The following is a 25,562-nucleotide window of genomic DNA, read 5'->3' on the forward strand; positions in this document are numbered from 1 at the left end:
CTGCAGTATAAGGGTGGTTAAAACTTCCAAGATCGTTTAATAAACCTATATAAGTTTGAACTAATATTTCAATACCTATTTTAATATTATCTATACTTTAGTGATAACTGATAAGATAGGTCGGCTGTATTTTAACTCTTGAACAGTTTTCTCACCCACCGCCCATGTATACCCCGAGATGGGCGAACTACTTAGTATTACTTCCGTCTAAGTTGCATCGTTTATTGTGCAATAATATAAGAAGACAATTATTCAAAATACAAATATAATATAGGTGCCTACATACGTCGTGGTGGCTTGAGCTTAATCTATTTACATTACATGATAAAAATGAATTTGCAACAATAAGCATATTGTGAGCTTTATATTATAATCTGCCTCTCCGAGAGTTGCCTCGCATACGCTCTTTATCCTCCTTGATGCACATGCAAGATGTCCTCCACCAATTTATAGAACATTCTGTATGATTCTTCAGCCGCGCTTGCAGTAGCCCTTTCGATCATGTCAGTGGGAAGGTTAGGTAATAGGTTGGGTCCATAACACGGGTCCACAGAGTAAATCTGACACATTGACTGCAGTCAAATGACGCCCAGAGCGTGCGTTTACGTCAGCCCTCATTGCACGTCCCTTCTCGAGCATTGGAACAAAGTGTGTTCACCAAGCTATATAGCTATATAGGCTATTTAGGTACCTAATGTGTTTTATTATTCTGGCCAATATATATTATATTATTATATAAGCAGTGAGGTCGGGTGCGATTTTTGATGTGCTGCTTGCGTAATGCGCTACGTCCGGGAAGGGAGGAATTTATGAGTAGATCGTTTTGTACGCCGGGGGGAAGGGGGTCGGACCGTTTACGATGAAACTTGCATGAGCTTTGCGCCTCTCACGCAACGGCTCCTTGCAGGGTTGTGCGAGTGTATACCGCGCGCGTATATTAACTTGGTAATTAGCTCTCGGCGGGGGAGGACGGCGGTGGCGGCGGCTACTCGATGAATAATAATTTCTGAATACATACATACATATTGGACGGGCGGCGCCGGCGATGGGATGGGAGAAAGAGAGGAAACGGAATAATAATACGCCGAAAAAAAAGAAGAAATTTATAAATATATTATATAGTAGACCTCCGCCGCGGCCGAGTTGCGGGTAAATAACCGCCGCAGTCTGTGCCGAAGAACGCGGGAGCCAACACGCGCGCGACTTTCGAAATGATACACACGACGAATCGGCCGTTGCGCAGCGTTTGCGAGCCGCAAAGGTCTGTCGGACGAGTGCGTGTCGCGGCAAAAATATCATGCAAGTCGCCGGTGGATATACATATAGATGGGTATCGTGCTACGGAGGCGGCGGCGGTGGCGGCGGGGAAGATCGTGAAATATTATAAGTTCCGTGTGCGCAAGCGCTCCTAACCCGAACGATGATGACTTGTCAGCGGTACCTACATACCTACCTGTTATACCTGGTGATGGGTACATATGGCGTGGCGTGAGGGACATATACTTTACGCCTATCATCGTCGCGTTAATTGACATATTACAAAGAGAGGTATGTTTATCATAATATTACAATATTATCTAATCGGCGCAACGGATCCGTGGAAGGGACCCCCCCCCCCCCCCAAGCCTATAGTATATGTATATAGTTTTGGGTCCTCCACTTCATGACATTGTATTGCAACGCACTTAGGTATAAATACTTCAGTATTAATTGAAAGCTTTTATACATGTATACCTATGCATATATAGATGGTTTGCAGTAACTTGGGGAGGGGGGATAGATATAGGGTCAGAGTTGGTAAATCGTGTTTGTTTATTACGGGTAAATAAAAATGGTAAAAATATATCATATTAGTTACTACTAAGTCGCCGTTTAGACATTACAGGTACCTTTATTGTGGCGTGGTATGGCGCGATGTTTCGATTCAGTCACAAACGTGTTCTGAGTGCAGCACCGGTCTGTGTCCGGGTTTTAGTGACAAATCCTTGCCACATACATACACGTGTTTAGACCAACCGTGCCCTCCCACACAGTAACTACATTATATTATAGCAAGTAGCAACGTACTCATACATCTTTATAGGTATATAATATAATATATAATACAGTACCTATTGATAGAAATCATACTTAGTTATTACATCGTAACGTTCGTTACATTCAAAGGCGGCCACAGGGAGGGAGGCAAAAGAGTCATTGACCCCTCTCCTGGATATTTTTAACTGAATGTACTTTAATATCAATACCACTATAACTAATATTAGATTATATTATTTTAATTTTTATCTTGCCCGGTGGGATTTTATCCTGCGGGCACGCTTGGGGTTACATTCTACTTAAAGATTTTACTTTAAATATAGGCTACCAGTTGGTGGTAAGTATACTTCTCTACAAAATTAACCAACACTTAATATTATTATGCTGCACACTTGACACTTTTGACTCCGTCCAAATTATTATATATTTATATATATATATTAAATTTACACAAGACAAGTAAACTCAAATATTCAATTATTATCAGTCATCTTCCGATACACCGTAATATTATACATATTTTACAGTAAAGTACTAAAGTACCTACTATTTCAAATATATTAAAAATTATTGATAACTGACCTAATCAAACGTGTTTTTTAATCGATAAAATCCTCTTGTAGGTACAAGTGCATAAGCCCCCGGCGCTGCGGAAAACTTCCATTTTAGGGGTGATATGGTGTGTAGAGATATATTTTATTTTTACCTGCTAAGTCTCGTGTAGGAACCTACATACGCGTGTAAATCCTTCCGCGGATAACTAATGTCGTACCTAAAAAGGTTCCCCCGATGCCCCGACTACTTTACAATAATATACTATATACATAATAATATGTCACATAGTAGGCAAACAGGCAGCTGGCGCAGGGGTTTTATAGGTTTAGTATGACTCCCTACCCCCTTTAGACCTTGTTTATTTATTACATGTACATACGCTATACAACGAAAATGGTAAAATATATTATATTGTATTTTAAATCTCCAACGTAGGTATATAAATAAGTTTTTAATATAATTTTAGAATATAAAACAAAAATATTAGTAGACATATATATTGACAAATGTAGTAAATATAATACATATTCTATTGCGTCCATTACGGTTGTTAGTGCATCCTGTCTCTCATAACTTTGAAATTCCTGGGGCTACATGGATGTATATTATAATAATATGGCCACTGATTCTATAACAATATTCCTATAATAATAAACAATAATACAACCAATGCCACATCTGATGATAGCTTGCGGCGTTTGATCGATCGGACTACGTTGGGTATTTTTTTACCGCTCGCGTGCATAATAATCACAATTATTTATAATAAATATAGTTGCAGTTTAACCACGGTCGTGCCGCTTTAATATCGTACCTACCATGTATTACCACACAAACAGGGTGCACAGAAAAAGTTAAGTTGTTGCGCAAAATAAAAGAGTTAAAAAATTGTGAGTTACAGGAATAATTTATAGCGGCTTAGCCTCGTCGTGTCCCGCAAACAGATTTTAAAAAAAGTATGTATAGAGCACTGAGCAATATATAAGTAGGTATAAACAAGCTATAGGGTGTACCCTGTTTTTGCGGACACGCGGTATGTATAGAGCGGTCGCGAAAAACTCTAATAAGTGATCAGTGACGACTGTCGACGGTTGAGTGCGGCCCTTGTGGAAATCAGTGATCTATTGAAAACCTCGACCGGGTTTTCTCTGCGGGTGCGAGGGGGCGACTACTATGCGACTGCAGTATACTATTATCGCTACTTCCAAACATTTATTTATTTTTTTCATTTTTTTAAACTTTTCATCGCTTTTTACGATTACAATAATGACTATTATATATAATAATAATCAGTCGTTCATTGTGCGTGCACACCGCGTTGATTGCATTATCAGTGCTTTGGAAATGCGTGCAGCCGGAGTGGGCGTGGGGATTGTACCGAGAAATCGCTGTCGGGCAAACGCGCCTCTCGTTTTTCCTTTGGCAAGTTTTTATTTTTAAAGTTTCACCCACCAACGGCCCACACCGCCCTCACGTATTTTATAGAGGCGTATATGTATATTATGTACTAGCTATTACCACGGCGAGTTTTACGCTTATATATTATATCAATAGTATATCCGTCACATTTTTTCTTCGATATTTTTTTCTTCCATAGGTACCTATAATCGGTATATATATATATATTATTTGTGTCGATTAGCCGAATCGTTTGCACGGCCAACCGACGAATGGCCATATATTATTATCGAAACTAGGAGCCAATAAAATATAGGTATCCGTGATCCATAGGCGTGCGAACGTGGTAAGCAGCATGTTCTACGCTCGCTTACCCTGTGAGGCTGGGCAGATACTTTTTTTAGAGACCATAATATATTAAAAAAAGAGCCAAAATAATACTTTTTTGAAAGAAAAAATAATACAATGATAGATACGAATGGTACGATTTTTGTTTTACGGCACTTAATTTATTATGCAACAAGAATTATGAAATTATAAATCATTTTCAATTATTTTGAAACATTAAAAAAAAATTTCGAAAAACCTATTATTTCCGTTAGGTAATAAAATAAGCATTGATAATATTATACAAATGGTTTTCATAAATATTTTTAAGGCATGCGAGGCATGACCATTTATTTAGAGAAGTTCATATTTTTGGTAAGCACACATATTTTATCAGCCGCATATTCTGCGACCATATTATTATAGTCTGCGCTCGTCTATCAATTAGGTGCAAACAGCTAAAGTGGCATCGATTAGTATAAAATAACTGTATTTTAACTAATGTACCCTAATGGCCACCGACCGTCCCAGGATGTTCGTATTATGTTCCTGTTTGGATCTTGACCTATCAGGAAACAATCGGACCTTCCCAGAACTTCCTGATTTGGTTTATGTATGGTATTAAAAAGATGATTCCCAGCTAGGAATTACCTCTTTGAGGGTCGTAAGGCAAGAGCGGGCACTATATTTTTATTACCCATTATGTTTTTTTATTGATGATGATCTTTTTGAATGCATATTACAGGGAAATAAGTCAATCGTCTTTAGATATATTACTGTTGTGTATCGTGTACGATTTATTGCGTACCTATGGAAGTACGAAACAAGTATAACCTCATCTAGCTCATATTATATTTTTGACATCTCGCGGGCCTACTCATCTGCGATATTATTTAGGTACCTATGTATGTCATAAATTTAAATTCGGATACATTTCGTAGCACTTTTCCCTATATTGGAGGGAGCGTATATATTATACACATTTTTTTTATACTTATGTATTGTTGTAGGTATATATTAAACCTACGCACATGTACCTATATAGTTTTACTGGATGCGGCGATAAATTTCACGAAAATCGTTACGTTAAACGGTCGCGAGCAATCGTCTCGTATCTGGTCCCGACGCGCAAGTATACATATATAACACTATTATATAATAACGTAATATTATCATATTATAATGTATGCAGCGAGGGCCTCAGTGTGTGCGGAGGACACGTCGACTTCGGGATCTGTGGTTCGGCGACGTGTCGGTGGGGTGAGGGATATTTATTATTATTATATTATATTCGTATAATTTTATGATGCGCGCGCGTGCAATACAATAATAATATATGGGTAGGTATACCTACAATAATATTATAATATAATAACAGTGGTATTGTTATAATAGTAATTTAAATGTGTGTATTATAATAATAATATTATTTATGCTCACCTGTTGGCCGACGTCCAACAGGACGAAACGTTTATACGTGATAGCAGCTGCTGATAACCGCGGCGATAGGACGTGGTAGGTATATGCGCCAAATATAATATATATATATATAATATTATACGCGCGTATGACATTCGAGTTTGTCTCGTATATCACATATACCTGGCTACCTATCTTCACACACACACACACACACACACACACTGTCTGCGTGTAAGTACCTATAAACTTGGCTACTTATCTGCCTCCACACACACACACACACTGTCGCATACCCATACCTAGCTATATCTGCCCCCTGCACGTCGCGGTGTTACGCTTCCATGTGCGCTCGCGTACGTGCCCGGTCCGGTCCGGTTCTGCCATTGCGGTCACGTAAATATCATATTATTATCATTATTATTATTATAGGTAGGTATAATAATATAATAGGTACATAAACACAATGTTATAGTACGCGTTTACGTACGCTGCAGCAGACGCACAAACGGCCGGCGACTACCGGTCCCGCCGAATCGGACTCACGACGACGGAATACTAAAAGCTCATCATATATAATATGTACCTACCCATATATACCTACACGCTGCACAGCCGGGGAGAGACGCGATGGGTATAATGTTATATGGGTACACAACTGCTGCAGCTTACGTGCGCGCGCGGTGTACATTGTTATATGATAATAATATTATTATTATATAGGCACATGTCGTAGCATTATTATTATTATTATTATTATTATTGTTGTTGTCGTATACGTTTGGCTGCTGCCTAACCCTCCATCGTCGGTCGTATTTCACTTTCCAAACGACCGGTTCGATGCTCGTCTCGCGTACTTACGTCCCGTCTGCATCGCGTACGTCCTCGGATCGTCTGAGCGTGGGTTTAGTATGATTATTGTCATTATTATTATTACACATACGGGTACGTGTAAGATATAATATTCTTTTCCGCATTTAATGTGACAAAAAATACACCAAAAAGCAAAAAAAAATGTTTTAAGAGGACGCCACACCCGCATAATATGCTATCTCGGTTTTACAAGTGCGTAATATGGCAAATTGTACGCTCAGTAGAACACGTGTAGCTCCGTTAGTTTAAAAATTAGAGTGAATTGACCTATTATTAAATTTAGAAGCAAGAATATTATCTAGGCAATCACATAGGACTTTTTGTTATATTTTAATTTTAAAGCGAGTTATGAGTATTGTAAGATGTACAAACAATTTACAATTTTAAAATACTCATAACTCGTTTTAAAATTAAAATATAATAAAACGTCTTAGTGATTGTTTAGGTAATATTCTCACTTCTAAATTTGATAATAGGTCAATTCACTCTAATTTTTAAACTAACGGAGCTACACGTGTTCTACTGAGAGTACAATTTTCTATATTACGCACTTGTATAAGACCGAGACCACACATGGTAGGTGTTGGCGTCCTCTTAACGTGTTACATTTTATTATTATTATTATGTTAAACTATTATGATATCGTCGTCATTGTGACGACTGACGTACATATATGATATTTTTCAGCTTTTTCGTCCGTATACTAACCTGCTGCCCTACACGCGCCAACCGCTTCGCCTTGACGGATAATCGCTGCGAAATCGACTTTGATTTTCATCGTAACTTAGTAGGTATGCTGCAGAAGTGGACCAGGATCGGCTATTTGTTTTTTGAGATATAACGCGAGTGGAAAATTATAATTATTGTACAGTGTACACGGTAATAAGCTGATATGATAAACTTACACATCGACGGATATCAATGCACTTGCAAACACGTGTTGAGCTCACGCTTTTCAACTTTTCAGGAATTTGAAACTTTATGAGAATGTTGAAACCAAAACAATTTAATTTCAAAATATATTTTAAAATAGTTTTCTATAACTTCTTATGAACAGAGTTCAATAAAATAAAATCTTTAAATATAGTAAAAAAAATTGCACTGAAGTCTGAAATATGTGTGCGCTCAATCATCGATATAATAGCGTTCGGCTTATAAAGTAATGAATAAAATATAAATCTGCGTGCCTCAGGGGTGGACACATTTTGTAGAGCTCTATATAATATCGTTAACTGCAGTCATGGCATTGAAAGTCGAAACCTATATAATGTCTTAATATATTTTATTATACATTAGTACATTACCTTTATGCCATTATTCCAAATCGTGTGAAAACAGATAAACTTTTGAGCTTTTACGAGAGGAATATGAAAACTATATCACGTGTGCTGTACCTCTGTGCGGTTATATATAGGTAGTTATATCTTTGATGGAAGATTGGTGTACGAACATTCAATATTAATAAATATAAGTAGGTATAACATTTTTTTTTTACTTTAGAGCTACTGACGAAATATATTCATATATTTTAAAAGTATATAATATTAAATATATTTTGTTTGTATCCCTTATCGAGTGCGTACTATAACTGTAAAAGTATATAGGGGTACACTTTGAATAAATGCATAGGTATCCTGCTTATTCCTGTTGTCCACTGATATATTTTAATCCGCGTCGGTCGCTGCGACATGATATTTAAAAAAAAACATTAAAATATAAAATATTTTATCATATAGATTGTATTTTGTACAATATTATATTAGGTAAGTATTCTATTTTAATTTTGTATTTATATACCGCTGGCTTTGTTTAGCCTCCTGGCGTCACAATATAATATAGTATTGTACCCATATATATAAAGCAGTGGCGTATCAAGGAAAGGGGTACTGAGTGGGTCCCCACGAAACTTAAGAAAAGTTTTAAAATCCTACCGCCGTGTTATAAGTTGTTTATAAATTATAATTTTGTTTAGTAAACGTATTCCGTAAGAAATTTGTATGAAATTTGCTGCAAGACAGTAAAATTGTATATAGACCCACGAGTCACGTCATTAGCATATATATAACCAGACTTATCTGCAGTGTTGGTAAAAGATAACCAAAAAATCATCTGGATAAGATAACAGATAATTCATTCAAAATTTATCTAGATAAGACAAAATATAACATAATTTTTTTTTATCTAGATAAAGAAAAAATCACATACATTTATCTAGATAAAAAAATAGAAATTTTTTTTAAAAATTATATATTATAAATAATGTAATTTATTAGTAATTACTAATTAGATAATATTTATTAATTAATAAATCCTTAATGTCATTTCTCAACTAAAATGATATACAATTTAAATTTTGAATACAACTTGAATAAAAATAAAATAACAAAATAAACTGACAATATTTCAGTAAACATTTATTTTTTTAACTTTAATAGTATTGGAATTTGGAATCACTACTCGGTTCTCGTAAATTATTGGCTATTTAAGTATTTAAAAATATTCTTATTATTATATTATTCATCTATATGACATAATTAGATGATTTAATTATTTTTATCTAGATAAGATAATTATAGAAATAATTTTATCTAGATGATTCCCAACACTGCTTATCTGCAGGGATCCTAGTTAAGCCTCCCCTAATCAGCCCTCTTTCCCAATTGCATAATTCTGACTTCGTCACTGCTACAACGTTTTGAAATATCATCGTAGATTCCGTTATTGAATCTTTTAAATAAATGTAATACAATTAATATTCAGGATTTGGTATGCCTACATCTACACTGGTGTCGGTTATAATAATATAGTGGCGAAACATTTATTGCGTTTACACATTATTATATAATATGTATAGCTTATAAGACATTACATCAAATAATGTTAAACCTAATAATACTACTATAAATGCTATACTAAATAATATTGATTAAATTGTATAATTAATTGATTTGATTTAATTAATGTACCTAGGTAAAAAAAAAATGCATTAAATTCTATAATATATATAATAATATATTGCAACCTGTAGGTACTTAACTTACGCACCGATAACCGCAGATCAATGTGTACCACTGTACCAATATAATATTATGATTACAACATAAATATTATAATTTTATCAATATTATTAAGAGGAATATAACTACTTATGATTGTAAAATACACATTATACACATAATAATATAATATAATAATAATACTAGCTGCATGTCTATATAGTAATAGATAGAGGTACCTACTACCTAGTAAATAATATTAATGATTATAAACGTTATCGCTGCGTGTGGTATTCATATTCATAAATTATTATTATTATATTGATGCGCTAGAATAAAGTATATAATTTATTATATTATAAATTTCACACATTTGTCGTTCATCGCGAGTGCTAGAATATATTATAATAATGATAATAATATTATGTAGGTGAATAAGATTTAATGAGAAAAACATTGTTTGTGATTCGATTTGTTTTTTTTTTTAAATAATAACACAAATCAATGAAATTATACTATATTATGAGGAGTGTAGAAAATATTGGAAACTGCAAGACTATACCGTCCGTCCACAAAAACAAGGTAGGTACACAGAAAAAGTGAAGTTGTTGCGCATGCGCAAATTACAAGAGTTAAACAATCGTAAGTGATAGAAATTTGTGATCCAATATAGTTTGGGCTCGTGTCCATAAATCAAAAATAATATGTATATATAGGGTATTGCGTGTAATGTAAGTAACTGAAAGTAACTGAAAGTTATACAGAGTACTACGTATACCCTTCTCTTGTGTCACATGTTGTCACTACTATTGTATTATAGTTATCATCGCTATAATAAGATAACTATATTAATAATATAGTATTATCAACTAATATTATAGCTGTCCTATATATATAACTATAAAATATAGTCGGAATAACTATAATAATAGTAACATCAACTACATAATTTTTTCCGTGCACGATATTATTCCGAACCTTATTTAGGACAAGTCGCCAAAAAAAGAAGAATATTATAATTTAAAAAAAAAAAAAAAACGTTTTGTAATTCAATTTAAATTTGACGATAGCATAATATATTATCATAATACTTGCTCAGTCATTATATGCAACTAATAAATGGGTACCGTCTCGCTGGCAGTCTGGCTACGTTGCACGCTGCCAAAATGATGTTATCGGTATTATATAGGTATAATATGTTATCGTACTTATATACATTATACGAGCTGGTGGCGCCGGGAAAATGGGACGTCTTACTTGTCATTGCGCTATCACACGGACATGAAATATTATTATTTATTATAATATTTTTCGGTACACTTCGTGCCACCGTGAACAGCTTGGCCGTACTGCCAATAAGTTGTCGCACTGATGAAAATTAATATTATTAAACTATTAAACGTGAAATATGAAATGTCGTGAATAACCGAATATGATATAATAATGGGGGACGGAGTGGCCGAGTGGACCAAGGCGTCGGTTGCGACGCCGGTTCAAAACCTCGGCCGCGGGCGGCATTTTTCTTCGGGAAAGTCACGGTGTCCGGAGAGAAGTGACGCCATCCTCCACCCGGGCATGGCAGATACCTACGGGTGCCCACTAAAATATCTGCTAAACTAACAAACACACGTGTTTAAAATCCACAGTATACCCTCCCTCCCCCACAGTTAAAAACCACCCAATGGCCTAAGTTGCCGCGGGTTAATTAATAAAAATATAATAATATATTGAATCGCGGGCTACAGCTATACAGAGGTCGACCAGTCTTCGTATCATTAAAACGCGATGCATGTTCGATACGTAGGTACGAGACAAGTGTATAATATCATTATTTTAATACATCGGCCAATAATTATTAAAGCAATCTATCATCGGTTAAAAGTCCGTAGTCTGTAAATAGTTTAGTGTTGTCCACCTCGAAGTCAAGTTTGACAATAACAGATGCAGATAAAAATGTGTTTGCCAAGCACCTAACTATATTATAATAATATATACTATGAAATTTCCGATCCTATAATTGCGCAAAAGGCGACCAGTTCGGAAATAATTCAAAATTAACCTCTCAGTAGGTATATAGTTTATAATTCGTTTTTACGGTTGTACTTGGTTTCATAGACCATATTACCTAATATAATTATACCTATATAGTGCGTTAATAATGGTTTATAAACCATTTGAATAAATAAGTCAATCACATATTGTACACCTTTCTTTTTTTGTCATTATATTGGTCGAGCGATATCTGCAGTTGTTGGTTTTGGTAGGAAAATTGTATTTGTAGGTCTAAATCCTCCCTCTCCCGTACCAATAGTTACAACCATAGGTATTGACTGCATAGTACGAATATTATTATATATAGATGGGCTCTACTCTATAATACCTATACGAAAGCCGGACTCGCAGGTACCTACTACTACTCGTATCCTACTGTTGTATAAAAAAGTATAAACAGACCCCTCCACGAACACAATGGTTCGTACCCATCTCCCACCCATTTCAAATTTCGTACATTTTTCCATGCAAATGTATTTAGCACGCGAATAAATTTGTAAGACCGTTACCGAAATTTAAACTTCGTCGGATAACCCGGAAAATTAAATTCTCTATAATTTGCGTGAAAAAATGCTTGTGAAATACGAGGAGTGGGTGGGGTTGTATAGTAGGTACGTCCCGGCGATGGCCGTCCTTGGATGGATATCGTCGGGAAACTGGAACTTGGAAATAAATAAAAACTCGACAGATTTGGTTCGTCGAACCTATATTGCTTACAGGTATATATATTATTATATAATTATTTTCTCTCGTTGTTTATACATCGTATCGCAATAATGTATGCCTATATATTTTATATTATTATTATGATATCACGTCGACGAGTTGCACCGGTCATTGGTCGTGGGCTCAGGACGGTTTGCTGTTGGACGACGGCTGCACGTGGTAGCAGCTCGTCGACTTGGTCAGGGCAGGCCTTGGAAGATCGTCGTCGTCTCCGCTGTCGGGCAGTGCAGAGGCCTCGTCCATTTTGCCCGCCAGCGGACGTCTCTCCCGCCGGCTTTCGTCGTTATTCACCGCAGTCCTCTGCCCGAGTATCGGCATGCTGACGGTGGTCTTGAGCGGTTGTTTGCGGTCCGACGAGTTCGTCGTCGCGTCGTCGGCCAAATCGCGTTTATCCATGGCGGCCGATAGACTACAATATATGAAAATTAAATTATTATTATTATTGTTATTATGATATCACGGTCGTGAGTATACAGCGGCAACGGTTATCACCTAGCCGGTACAGCGGTATTACACTGGTATATTTGGGTTACTGACGCGATGCGCGTACAGCCTGCAGCTGCTGGTATATAGTAGTAGCGACTAACGGAGTCGACGGTCACGACTCGCAAACGACGACGGTGATTCGACTTCCCGGCTATCACTCGTTGCGATGCGATTTATGATAATACCACCTCGACAGGTAGGTAGTACTTACGTGTATGTGATTACTTACAGATTGCACGAAATAAAAACGTTTCCTGTTATGACGACTACCGCCGGTGATCGATCGCCGAGCTGCAGTAGATGAGCTTTGCTCGTGATTATAATAATATACAATGTAGGTATATTCGACTTGGGTGTAACGCTTAATGTTATGTTACTATCATAAACAGTTTGTAAAATATATACAATTTGTTATTTTCTCCGTTGCCTCGTTGCGGCGTGTGATCTTTGATTGTTGTGCAAACGGACGACGGCCGACTGCATAAGTTACGTCAGCACATTATTGCATACCCAATATTATATTGATTAATTAATTAGTCAAATTATTATCAGTTGAGCGCGACCGCGATGACGGTAAGCATAGGGAGACGAGAGCAGGAAGAGTTTAATGAAAACGGTCAAAGGGGAAGGCAAGAGGGAAATACCTCGCAAAATATTATACTCTGTCCAACACCGCTCGTCTGAACTTTCGAAGATGATTACAAAGTATACATTTAATGATTAATTTAATGTATTCATATCATAATTTATACGTCGAAATAAAAATATCCCGCTTCAGCTCACGCAAAATTAAAAATATAGGTCATCATAAAAAAAAACTACCACGATACGAATTCAGATTTCTTTGCGAAAAATATTATGAAAGTATGTACTTAAAATAATACGAAAATTACTTTTCTCTGAACAACCCAAATGTGACTGGAATGCTATTTCATTTCATTTGAAATACCGACGTGGTATAAATAATATAATGTATTATTGACTATATTGTACGAATGTTCATTAAAATGTATCAAATTATCGTCACAAATATAATATAGGTTTACAAATTATATAATTAATAATTAAGTTTTCATTTATTAAAAATTATACTATTATTTATTATAAAATAGGGATCTTGATTTTGAAAAATTTCGGGAAAAACGTGCTTTTTTACAGAGCCCCAGAAAACTTAGAAAAACTAGTGAATATTAAAATAATACATTTCCAAAAAAACGCGAGTCTTCTGAACGTTAAAAATTATAATAGTCCTAAGTCTAACAAACGCACGGTGAAAAAAAGACAAAAAAACTTTTTTTTTAGTTAAAACAATTTTTATTGTCTAGTAAATTAAGCAATAATAATTGTTGAAATTATATGACTTAACCGAATCTGCACGGATCATCTAACTTTAAACAATTGATTGATTTAGCTTCAAAACAAAAACCAATCGTCATAATATTCTGAATTCTGACTTCACCATCGTTTTCATGTATTACGTAAGTTAAGACTACAGCAAAAAATTGCAAAAGAGCGCGTCCGGTGACTATAGGTAATGACTAAAGTAACTGGTATATACCGTTAGAAGTCGTGGACATAAAAAATTATTATTACATATTTGTATGCATTACAGTTATAAATTATATTAATAACCTATGAATATGTCCTGCCTATATTAAAAAATGTTTGATAAAAAAAACAAAAAATTATATTTTGATTGTATATTTTTATTCGAATTATAGTTCACTCGCCTGATTTTCCACGTATAGCAACATAACATTATGATACATAGGGCGTAGGTACGTGTTTACTGTTTATCAGCGATGTAATAATATTATGTTATTAATTTATACAGTTGGAGACCTACTGACTCGATTGTCGGTCGTAATCATTATAATTAAAACAACACTGCAGTATAGGTAGCTATATAATATTATGGCGGTAAATGTATATATATATATTATATACCTATACGGCCCATACGGCTCCGGGCAGAATATTTGTATAAATTTGAATATCTCGTTTCCGCCGTTTTGGGCTTTTCGTTAAATCCACAATTTCCTACAGACCGGGTATAGGGTGTATCGCACGGGGTTATATAGGCGTGTAATATATGAATGCTACGGGTTTTATTGTCTCGCAAAACGGGGCGTTATCCGGGGCTATGCACGATAGGTAATATACCTATTGTATCTACGGATAATAGTGATAACAGTTATAACGATTATTATATTATGTTATAATATTTTATATAAATATACGAAAGCTCGAAATTTCCAATGCGCGTATAAGCTATGTTATATTTTGTACAACGCACATGCGAATACACACCGACGATATTATTTTATTTCCTGTATTATCGACGAATATCTCACAAATACACCGACACGTCATAATTATATAATGTACCAATAACAGTGGCGTATACAGAATTTTTTTTTTTTTTAGTGTGAAGGGGAGTTGAAAATTAATTGTTGACAAATTTTATCTGAAAATGATAAATTAATGAAAATTTTGTTACAACCCCCTACCCCCTCCCCCCATTGATACGCCGCTGTGTACTAAGTATTAACACATGTTATTATTATTGAATTGATATCAGTATAATATATTTTATAATTGTTTAAGCAATATTAAGATATGTATCTTGAGATATTAATAGATAATGATTTTTCTTGTGTACATAACACACGACGATAGTATATTTGAGATCACCTGATTTCCTCAGTAAATATTCGGAATTCGAAGAGGAGACGTTACAATAGCTTTAAGGTTAAAATATATTCACTCGAGGAGCTTAATATAGATAGTAGGCTAGCACCGTTCAGCGTAAACACTACTTACTGATGGTTTTTGTTAATAAACTATAGACCACCGGATGAGTGGTTTTGTAAATATGTTGGTTAAAATATTTTGCAAATAAAATTATTTGTCGTTCAACATATTTTGAAAATGTATTAAGACAGTTGAAAACTTGACAAAACAAGATTTTTTTAAACAAAACGCGGTGTTTCATAAAAAGTAAATACTTACAACAACTATGATTATGATATAACAATATGTGAGATCTCTGCTTTGCACGTATATACCTATACAATAGTAATTTGTCACACAGACAAAACTTGACTATAAGAAAATTATAGCGCGTGCGCATCGGAGCGTATCGTATCATTTTATTTGTACATATTATATTATATTTATATATATATATACCTTATGTATAAATCCGGAACATATATTAGACCAAAATTATATCTCACTGGCAGCGTGTGCCTATATAACATACACACATATACAGGTTATATATCATATAGTTTCTTTAGGTATACGATAATAATATTATTATTATACGTGTGCGCGGAGAGACGGTGTGCATTTGAGCAAACCTTGCTGCGGCCGTGTGTTTTTAAAATGAATTATTCAACGGGATAAAAGTGCGTGGCCGATAATATACATTTATATACGTAGTGTATATACCGCCAAAGTTGTATATTCTATTATATATATATATATATTATATAACACTGTATAATAGTACGTCACAACTCTCGGCGGTAGCAGCGTACAGAACAAAAGGCGTGGTTAGCGGAAAAGCAATACTTTTTCTTTAATCTCGGCGACGGGCGAAGGGGTTGAAATGTATTTCAACAGACAGCGACAGAATAACGCCGGTTAACACACAATATGCGCAAATGTGCAATATATATATATATGTCATGGATGTTTATGATGTATATTATCACGTCGTAGTCAGATCGTGTCTTTGTTTCCTTCTATATATTATTATTATTATTATTTTTTTTATTATTCTGTTCTGTTTTTTTGATTTCCTAAATAAATGTATTGTTATTTGATATAGATGACTCACCAACCGCATGCTCAGCGGCCAGTGCTCATCCCTATTTCTCCATTTATAGTGAAGAATTTATTCATATTTTGACTTTTTGTACTATATAGGTGTACCTAATATAAAGAGTGTTCTGTGCCGATACATATACCTGAGTTTTTCTTTTCAAATAAGAACTCCCCCGCCCTTTTTACAATATTTTATTGGATGATTTGAACGAGTAGTTTTTAGTGGTATTAAAATAGTTACACTTAAAAATTATTTTACAAAAATATTAGATATATATATATTAATATCGGATCTGGTGAATTGGATAATTTCTCAAATATACCGATGGATTAATATAACCAATATATATTTTTATTAAAAGTTTCAATTCATCATAGCCCCATACCTTTCAAACCCATTATTATGAATCTATATAATTATCCTATTAGTGGATACGCAACAAAGTTAAATAACTCAAAAACTACTCGTTTGAATTTTGATTTTGATTATCGTTAAGATTTTCTGAAAAATTATCCGGTAAAAAATTGACTGTATAAAAAGAAGGGAGTTGTTATTTTAAAAACAGAAGTCTGTATCGTCACCGGACGACCTTCCTCAAATGGTGAAAAAAGCTCTCAAAAAATGCAAAACATGCGGTCTAGGTATAAGTATATATATTTAAAAATTCCGAAAATCAGATTTTGAATAACAACTGTGTAGGATAAACACGGGGTGAGTATGTTTGGGGTGTGAATCACCCTGTATATTTATATAATATGTGTGCGATGTGCAAACAGGGTGCGGTACCTAATCGTCTGCCTCAAGTGCGGGAATGAATACGATGCGAAAGAAAAAAACTTTGCGAGAAAGATACGATATAGGTACAAAATATTCGATTCGAAAACGATATTATTTATTATTATTCAAATTTTGCACGCGCAGAGATGACGAGTACCACCGTCAAATGGACCGGTCGTCGTACCCATAATAATAATATAGTTTATGATATTATAATATGTGTCAGTCAGATATAACCCTACAGCGAGACTTGGGGCGGTGCAGTATTTTATAGCGTGAAATGTGCCGGAAATGTTATGACATTTTCGACGGCCGATTGAACCGGAGACGGCGAATAATATCGTTGTCATCATCATCATTATTATTATTATTATTATTATTATTATTATTATTATTACATCGGAATACGCGTGTATATTATATTTTTATAATAATATTATTGCAAAACATAATAACTGCACCCGAAAGTGTGCCCCCGCCGCGAGTTATATATCTTTGTGTCGTTATTATAATAATATTATTGTCGTCGTCGCAGTCGCGTTAACCGTCCGAAACGATCGGATCACGCGGTCCGTTAGAAACGGCCAATTTTTGAAATAAAATCGAGCGCGAACTCATCAACGACATTTTTTATCCGATTTTTTTTTTGTTTTATCCTTCAGCGCTCGCAAAACGAGTCCTTATCATGTTATTATTGTTAAATTACAGTACAGACCATTGCTATGGCTGCCGATCGTTACGCGTTCGATCCATTTGTCCCCGACGACGACCGTCGAGCAAATATCATCACTATTACATATTATTATTATAATAAATTACTTAGTACATTTCAATAGCTATAAATGTGTTATATTATACTATTGAGTTTGTGTATTCGCGTTTATAGTGCTGATAATAATTGTGCAACACGATGTTTATACTATTTTATGTTAAACTATTTTTTTATGTCTTATCAAAACTTTGAAAATATACTCTTCAAACCATTTTAATTAATATTTTTGTAGTATTATTGATACGTTTATGACGAAAAAAATATGTTTTACTTACATTAGTTGTAGGTATATACGAAAATAGGTTTTTGACAGTTTTTGAACTTTAATGTTTTTTTTTTATTAAATTGAAAAACCCATATTTACAATCTGTACTTATAGACTACAGGTATTTACTAATAAGTAGAAGTTTGAAAGTTATGGACAAGTCTTGATTTGCCTAGGTAATAAAGAAGTGTCTGCATTAGTATCACTATGGTATAATTAATTCGAGCTTTTATTTTTTATCTCATTAGTACATTTTTTTCTTCAAACCCACACAAATATAAGTTCAAAGAATCATCCACCTGAAGTGACGTGTTTCTACAATAGACTTAAAAATTAAAATTAATTATCATTTCTATTTCCGAACAATTTTTCCTCATTACAACATTACATTAAAACCTATAATACCTCCTCATTATCGTCTGAAATATCCTAAACTTGTTTCTCCATCACTTTTAAATATCAATTTATTAACTTTATTAACCAGGTATTTTATATGCATATCGTTATATTATTATTATTATTCGCTTACTTTATCAGTACTTATCTTATTTAATATTTTAATAAATTGTACTAGTTGAAATATTTTCGTGTTACATAATAATTGTAAAACTATCATAGCGTATTACTACAATAGCTAATAATAATAATAATAATAAAAAAAAAAAAAAACATTATAATTGTACATTTGTACGTATAAATAATATTATTGTTTCGTACATTCTAATATTATGTTTGGATATCGTCTCCTGGCAGTCTGGCACAGTTCTGTCCTTTGGCTTAGGGACCGGATATCACATGAATTTTTTCGCCTAAGTCCCATATGTTATTTATGACTGCGTTGCCGTCAAAAAATGCCAAGTATATAGTTTTAGAAATTGATTTCAAAAATCTTTTATATCAATAATTATAGCATTGTGTATTTTAAAACAATTAATTATAATAATACTGTAAGCTGTAATGATGTTTAAACAAACATTTCAATCGTAAATCTCAAAATCCTTTCTCGTTCAATAAAAAACTTATCGAGATAACAACAATATTATCCTATATTTTAAGTTGGCCAAAACCACACACATTGAGCACATAAACTTATAAAAATCGGTTGAGTCGGTTTTAGAGCGCATTGCACATAAACCCATGTGTGATTTTTATACACATATAGAGGTATATTATAGATATAATACGCTGATACTTATTATTCGTGTACAAAGACGATTTTATCATTCGGCTTTCGGACATTCTGTATACAGCACAAGACTGATATGTGTTTAGGTCGTTTTCATACTTTCGCGAGACAAATCCAAATCCAAATTTCATGTGCCTTCACCACACATATTATTTTATAGGTACCGTTAAAGCGATATTTATGTAGGTACTCATATGGTACGCACATAAATAATATAATAATATAATGCATAATATAAGAACAACGCTTAGCTAAAGTGGTCGGTGTTTATACAGAGTGAATCACCAACCACTGTCACCGCTATTTTTCCTTTAATAATGAAACTGTTTGAGTTATAATTTTTAAATACTTTTAATAGTATTAATTTTTAAATTTTCGAGATTTTTCGTACTATTTAAGGAGTCCCTATTCTGTAGCGATACAGACTTTTGTTTTTCTAACTAGAACGCCCCCCCTTTTTTTTCGATTGTAAAGTATTTACCGGATCATTTTTCTGAAAATGTCAAAACTCGAACGAGTAATTTTCGAGTTATTTAACTTTGTGTACCAATAGCAATAAGAATAATAGGTTAGTTAATGATAATTGGTTTGGATGGTATGGGAAATTGGGAACTATGCTGATGTTTTGGTGATTTATAGTAACGATTTATAAAAATGGTCCAAATATAATAAACTATTATACTTAGAACAAACATTTTAATGACTGAGGAACTATTCTCGTTCAAGTTTTTAAACTGAGCACATCGGTTTTCAAAAAAAAGTACCACTAATTAATTTGCATTAAAAAAAGGGGGTTCTCATTTGAAAAACACGAGTTTGTTTTCCACGGGACAAATCTTAAGTGGGTTGTACATACAAATCAAGAATTTGAAAAAATAGTATTTGCAGAACATACATATTGCTTAAAAATTCCAAAAATCAGAATTTGAATATTTTCGTTTTTATAGGAAAGATTGGGGGTGAGCATGCCTGGCGAATCGCCCTGTATAATATTGTACCGGCGTTTAATAACAACCTTCTCGTAATGTATTATTGCTAAATATTGAACCACGATGGCGTGATAGGTATAGTAGGTACACCTACATAAAATCAAATACGTGAATATGTATATTATATATAGGTAGTCGTGTAAAAATATTTTGGTAAGCTTCCAACACGATATTATAGTTTGCATTCCGATCGAGAAATTAAGAGGAATTTAAATATTTTAAAACAAATATTTTTCACGGAACGCGTACTAAACAAAATCAATTTATGTTCCCCGTCAATTTCTCTCCACCATAAATAATTAATTTCCATAATTGTTTTCCCTCCCTCTGCCAATTTCGATGTTCACCAGAGAGTGAATTTAACGCGTTTATTTTTTACTGTATAGGTACCGGTTCGATATTGTCGATTTTTTTAGAATCAAAGTTTGTGATATATTATGTATTATACAACAACTGTAGTGCTCGTTTTTCACAAATTGTATGTTATATAATGATAGCATGTTGATGCCGCTAACTCGTAATGGTATTATTATTTTTTATATGTTTTTCCAGTTTGTTTTTGAATAATGTTCATCGTAGATAATAATACTGTAAGGCTGGGCAAGTTAACGATTTTTTTTAACTCGTTAAGTTAAGTTATTTTTAAGTAATTAAGTTAAGTTAAGTTAAAAGTTACTCGTATTTTTTTTCGTTAGCTGGTTAAGTGAAAAGTTAACTTTGAAAAAAAAAGTAACTTAACTTAGTGTAAAGTTAAAATTTTGCTAATTTACGAAAATCAAAAATTCCGGACACATAGTATATGGTTTATTAGATAGTTTTTCTTTACGTTCAAGAAAATTACCGGGGAAATTTAAAATGATACAAAGTAAAAACACATTCAAAAATTTGAATTATTCTTCGGACGAAAATTTACTTAATTTAGATATTCTTGAAATAAAATTAACTTGAAGCAACACGTTAATCTTGAAAAAAAGTAACTTATTAAATTAAAAGTTAATTTGAAAAAAAAGTAACGAGTTAATTAACTTAACGTTTTAACTTAATTTTAACTTTTAACTCGTTAATGCCCAGCCTTGGGTAATAGTAGACAAAAGTAATCGTTTTGCGTATTTAATTCTCAAACTTGTAAACCAGTAGTGCGCTACCTTTTTATAATATTATCCACGACCTCCCAATTTATTTATTTCGTTGAGGCAACCCCTTACCAACTGCAGACAACATTACATAAGTTCGTGGGAGGTCCAACCCGGGGTGGTGCTTTTACAGAGATTTTGAGATTTTCGATGGAAATTTTTTGTTTATAAATGATTGCTATTGGTTTAAATTTATCGGTGCGGTAAGTCTGTTGGCGCATTGGAACTGAAGATGATTTTAGTACAAAATGTATACACTTACGTATCACGCGGGGTCTGCGATCTGTCATAGGTATAGATTGCCTACCTGTTGATATACTGCTCACGTCATCACAAACGAATCTATTATAATATAATTTACGCCAAAAAAGACATTGCTTCGCCGGCGAGTTATATACCCTATATAAAGGAGTCGAACAATCACAATTTTTTTTCCGGCTCAATGTCTGCTAGTATTTTATATATTATATTTTTAAGAAGGACTATGGGTGTGTGTGTGTTTACGGGTTTTGATGTCACGGAACAGGTCGTATGAAATAGTTATTCAATTTTTTTTTTTCAAGAGTATGCGCGTAAGATTGTTCTACTACTATAATATTATATACATACCTATAATGTTATCTGTATTGTTTATACTCTATGCCACGACAATATTATGCACCCGTGTTTAATCACTCATCCTTGGGCGCAGGTTGTTGTAATAATCGTATTCTGCACGTGGATCGTAGTGTTCCCCCGGGGTGGTGTTCGACGGTCGATATCACAGTGACAATAATACGTGCAGTATTTTGAGATATCTTTGCAATATTTATATACCCAACGCTCCTTTCTAGATCCTTGTGCGAATATGTGCGATGTCCTTATAAGTGGAATACGAATCCCGTGAGTTTGCCTTATTACTGTATACTATTAAAAATCCCTATACCTCCGTAACAAAAGTACAAAATATAGTCAATTTATTACATATTTATCACATTGTATTTGTGCAAAAAAAAAAACGTTTGGTATCCGTTTTTAACAGTATTTTCAATCGCTTAATGCAGTAATTCCAAGTTATAGTCAGCAGTAGGTACTTCCTAGTAATCATCATTGTTTTGAAAAATGCGAAAAAATTGAAAAAAAATAAATAGTTTGAGTTTTAAACAGTTAATAGTGTTTTAAACAGTTTAAAACATTGTTATTCAGTATTTATATTTAAAACTGATTAAAACAGTTTAAAAGAAACATAATATTTACTTGGATTTTACACCGTTTTAAAGACATGTTTTATTCGTTTTAAACAATCATAACAAAACGTATAAAACGAATGTTTTAAATTTATGATTGAAACATGTTTAAACGAAGTTGTTTAATACGTCATGTTTTAAACACAACAAACTCTGGACTTATAATATAATATTATATTACAGTCGATTTTAGGTTCATCGATTGTATTCGTATATAATACGAAATCCCTCGAGTTTGATTAACGATTTGTAAAGTATATGACATTTTTAAATATTTTATTATTTTATCATAAACAAATATTGTGGACAGCTAAAGATAGGTAAGTACATCGGTTTTCTCGGAATAAAGCATTATAACGTCTCCTAGTTATTTTTCCTCGTATAATAGAATATTATACTTCCTATATTTTATGTCTCTGATTGGAATAAATATTTAAACATAAATGTATAATATAATTCTGTGCTTAAATAACTATCGTAAACAATCTTATCGATCGTCCGTAACTCCTATCGTCGCGAATCAATATGATATCACATAATAATTGCTTATAAACAATATCCACCGATGTTTACCGACCGTCCGCCATTTTATTTTTCTCATATTATTATATTTTGTAGGTACCTATACTTGCCGTCCACTGTGCGTGCTAACGAACTCTAATGAGTAAATCGCTTTTTTTCTTCTTCTACGACATAACGTTTTATTAGACTTAATAGATCTATGCGTATTATTACATATTACGTCGTCTCAGTGACGAATGGCTATCAAATTATATCATTAGAATGTATAAGGTACCTATATATATATATATATATATATATGTTTAGCGTGTTCTCGTACAGCTGTTATATTTTATTTATTGTTAAACGGTGTGTAATGGATTGTGCAGTTTACGACTCTTAATAATTTTGACTTCGGGGCGTTTCATAAATAAATATTAATATTAAATAATTATGTCCGTCACTTGAGTATAATAATAATAATAATTATATACGCCGTAAGTACTCGTTGACCGTTATTATATGTATAACGTATATGTCATTACGAACAGTTCAAAACGGTTAGGATAATTTTTTTTTTCGGGTTAAGGTTTTGACTACTTAGGTCATTAGCCTGTGGTACTGAAGGGGGGGGGGGAGTACTGTAGATTTGTTTACTCGTGGTTTATTTTGGCAGAATTTTTAATTTGGGCACCCGTAGGTATCTGCCATGCCCGGACACCGTGACTTGCCCGAGAAAAATGCCGCCCGCGACACCAAGGTATTGAACTCGGGTCGGCCACTCCGTCCCCCTAGGATAATATTATATTATTACTGTATTATCTGAATATTAGACGTTTATGGTAGTGTTACATGCTCCACCGTGTAACGCGTAATCTCAAAAAGTATAATGTATGTACCTATGTTCTGAGCACCTTTTTTACAGGGGAATTTCATCAGTTTAAGGCGGACATTTAACCATGCTCCACCGTGTAACACATAATCTCAAAAAGTGTGTTCTTCTCATAAATGTATTAAATGTGATAAAATGGTTAAACATATTTAAATTATGTGAAAAATTACTGTGCACAATGAACGTGCAATATACACTTTTTGTGATTATGTGTTACACAGTGGAGCATGTGGAAATGGCCACTTAAACTAGAGAAGTCTCCCCGTGAAAAAAGTGCCCAGAACATACCTATTATACTATACTTTTCATACTCATCAGCGACTTTATATTAAGTAAACTCAACTATGATATAACAACTAAAATCATCTGATGCGTTTAACCTAATCCCTCTGGTAACGACAACTGACAACAAATCTGCATTGATTAGCAATTATTGAGTTAGAACAACACTGAAATATGATCAATTATTAACTATAACAAATCGATTGTTTTCCTTGTAGACTGCGCAAGACATGAATACCATATTATTATGTATTCGTTATTATATATCTGCGGTGTTCGTCAATAAATTGCGCCGTTTTTTCTAGACCATACCTGAAATATATACATCTTTTGCGAATTCGTCACAAATTAAAAAGGCATTCATATTGTGCACCGGATAATTTCACAAGGATTTCGAGATCTACGGCGGAAGTCGGAAATGTATTCGATTATAAACGGTTGCCATTGGTCATTGGTTACTCGGGCAGACGAACTAAAAGCATGCGTCAAATCGTCGCGTGTATGGCCTCGAAAAAATAACTTTTTCTTAAAAAATGATATGAGAGTTGATTGTACGTGTCTGTAGCTTATATAGTTATGTATTATGTATACTCAAAAACTAATTTACCGATTTTCGTAAAAAAATTCAAATTGTTCTATATACTATCCGGTATAGTTTACACCGCACGTCCGATTTATACCAAGTGCTATATCCAATCGGCCACAGATTTTTATTTTATTAATTATTTCAGCGTAATTCGATTATAATACAACAATAACTATAACGATATTAAAATATACCAACTGGGCTAAGCTCGTATCTGGTATACGGAGTTCAGATTATTAGATTTATTTG

The 25,562-nt window shown here is 33.7% G+C and overlaps 2 protein-coding genes across 10 annotated transcripts in view; one reads left to right on the forward strand and one right to left on the reverse strand.

Moving 5' to 3' along the window:
* The first annotated feature begins 19 nt into the window (after positions 1 to 19).
* Positions 20 to 25,562, forward strand: part of LOC132951090 (WD repeat-containing protein 76-like) — a 128,769-nt gene continuing 103,226 nt past the window's right edge. For 8 of the 9 annotated variants that reach the window (XM_061022795.1, XM_061022796.1, XM_061022797.1 and 5 more), the window contains exon 1: positions 21 to 1,548. The gene's annotated coding sequence lies outside the window, so the exon portion shown is untranslated. Of the gene's footprint in view, positions 1,549 to 25,562 lie in introns of all 9 variants that reach the window. The other variant, XM_061022801.1, reaches the window with a different exon arrangement.
* On the reverse strand, positions 12,367 to 13,092 carry LOC132950548 (uncharacterized). Its single transcript, XM_061022061.1, has one exon. The coding sequence runs from the start codon at positions 12,777 to 12,779 to the stop codon at positions 12,507 to 12,509; it is 273 nt and encodes a 90-aa protein (XP_060878044.1). The 5' UTR covers positions 12,780 to 13,092; the 3' UTR covers positions 12,367 to 12,506.

Source organism: Metopolophium dirhodum, chromosome 8, assembly GCF_019925205.1.
Source record: "Metopolophium dirhodum isolate CAU chromosome 8, ASM1992520v1, whole genome shotgun sequence".
NCBI lineage: Eukaryota > Metazoa > Arthropoda > Insecta > Hemiptera > Aphididae > Metopolophium > Metopolophium dirhodum.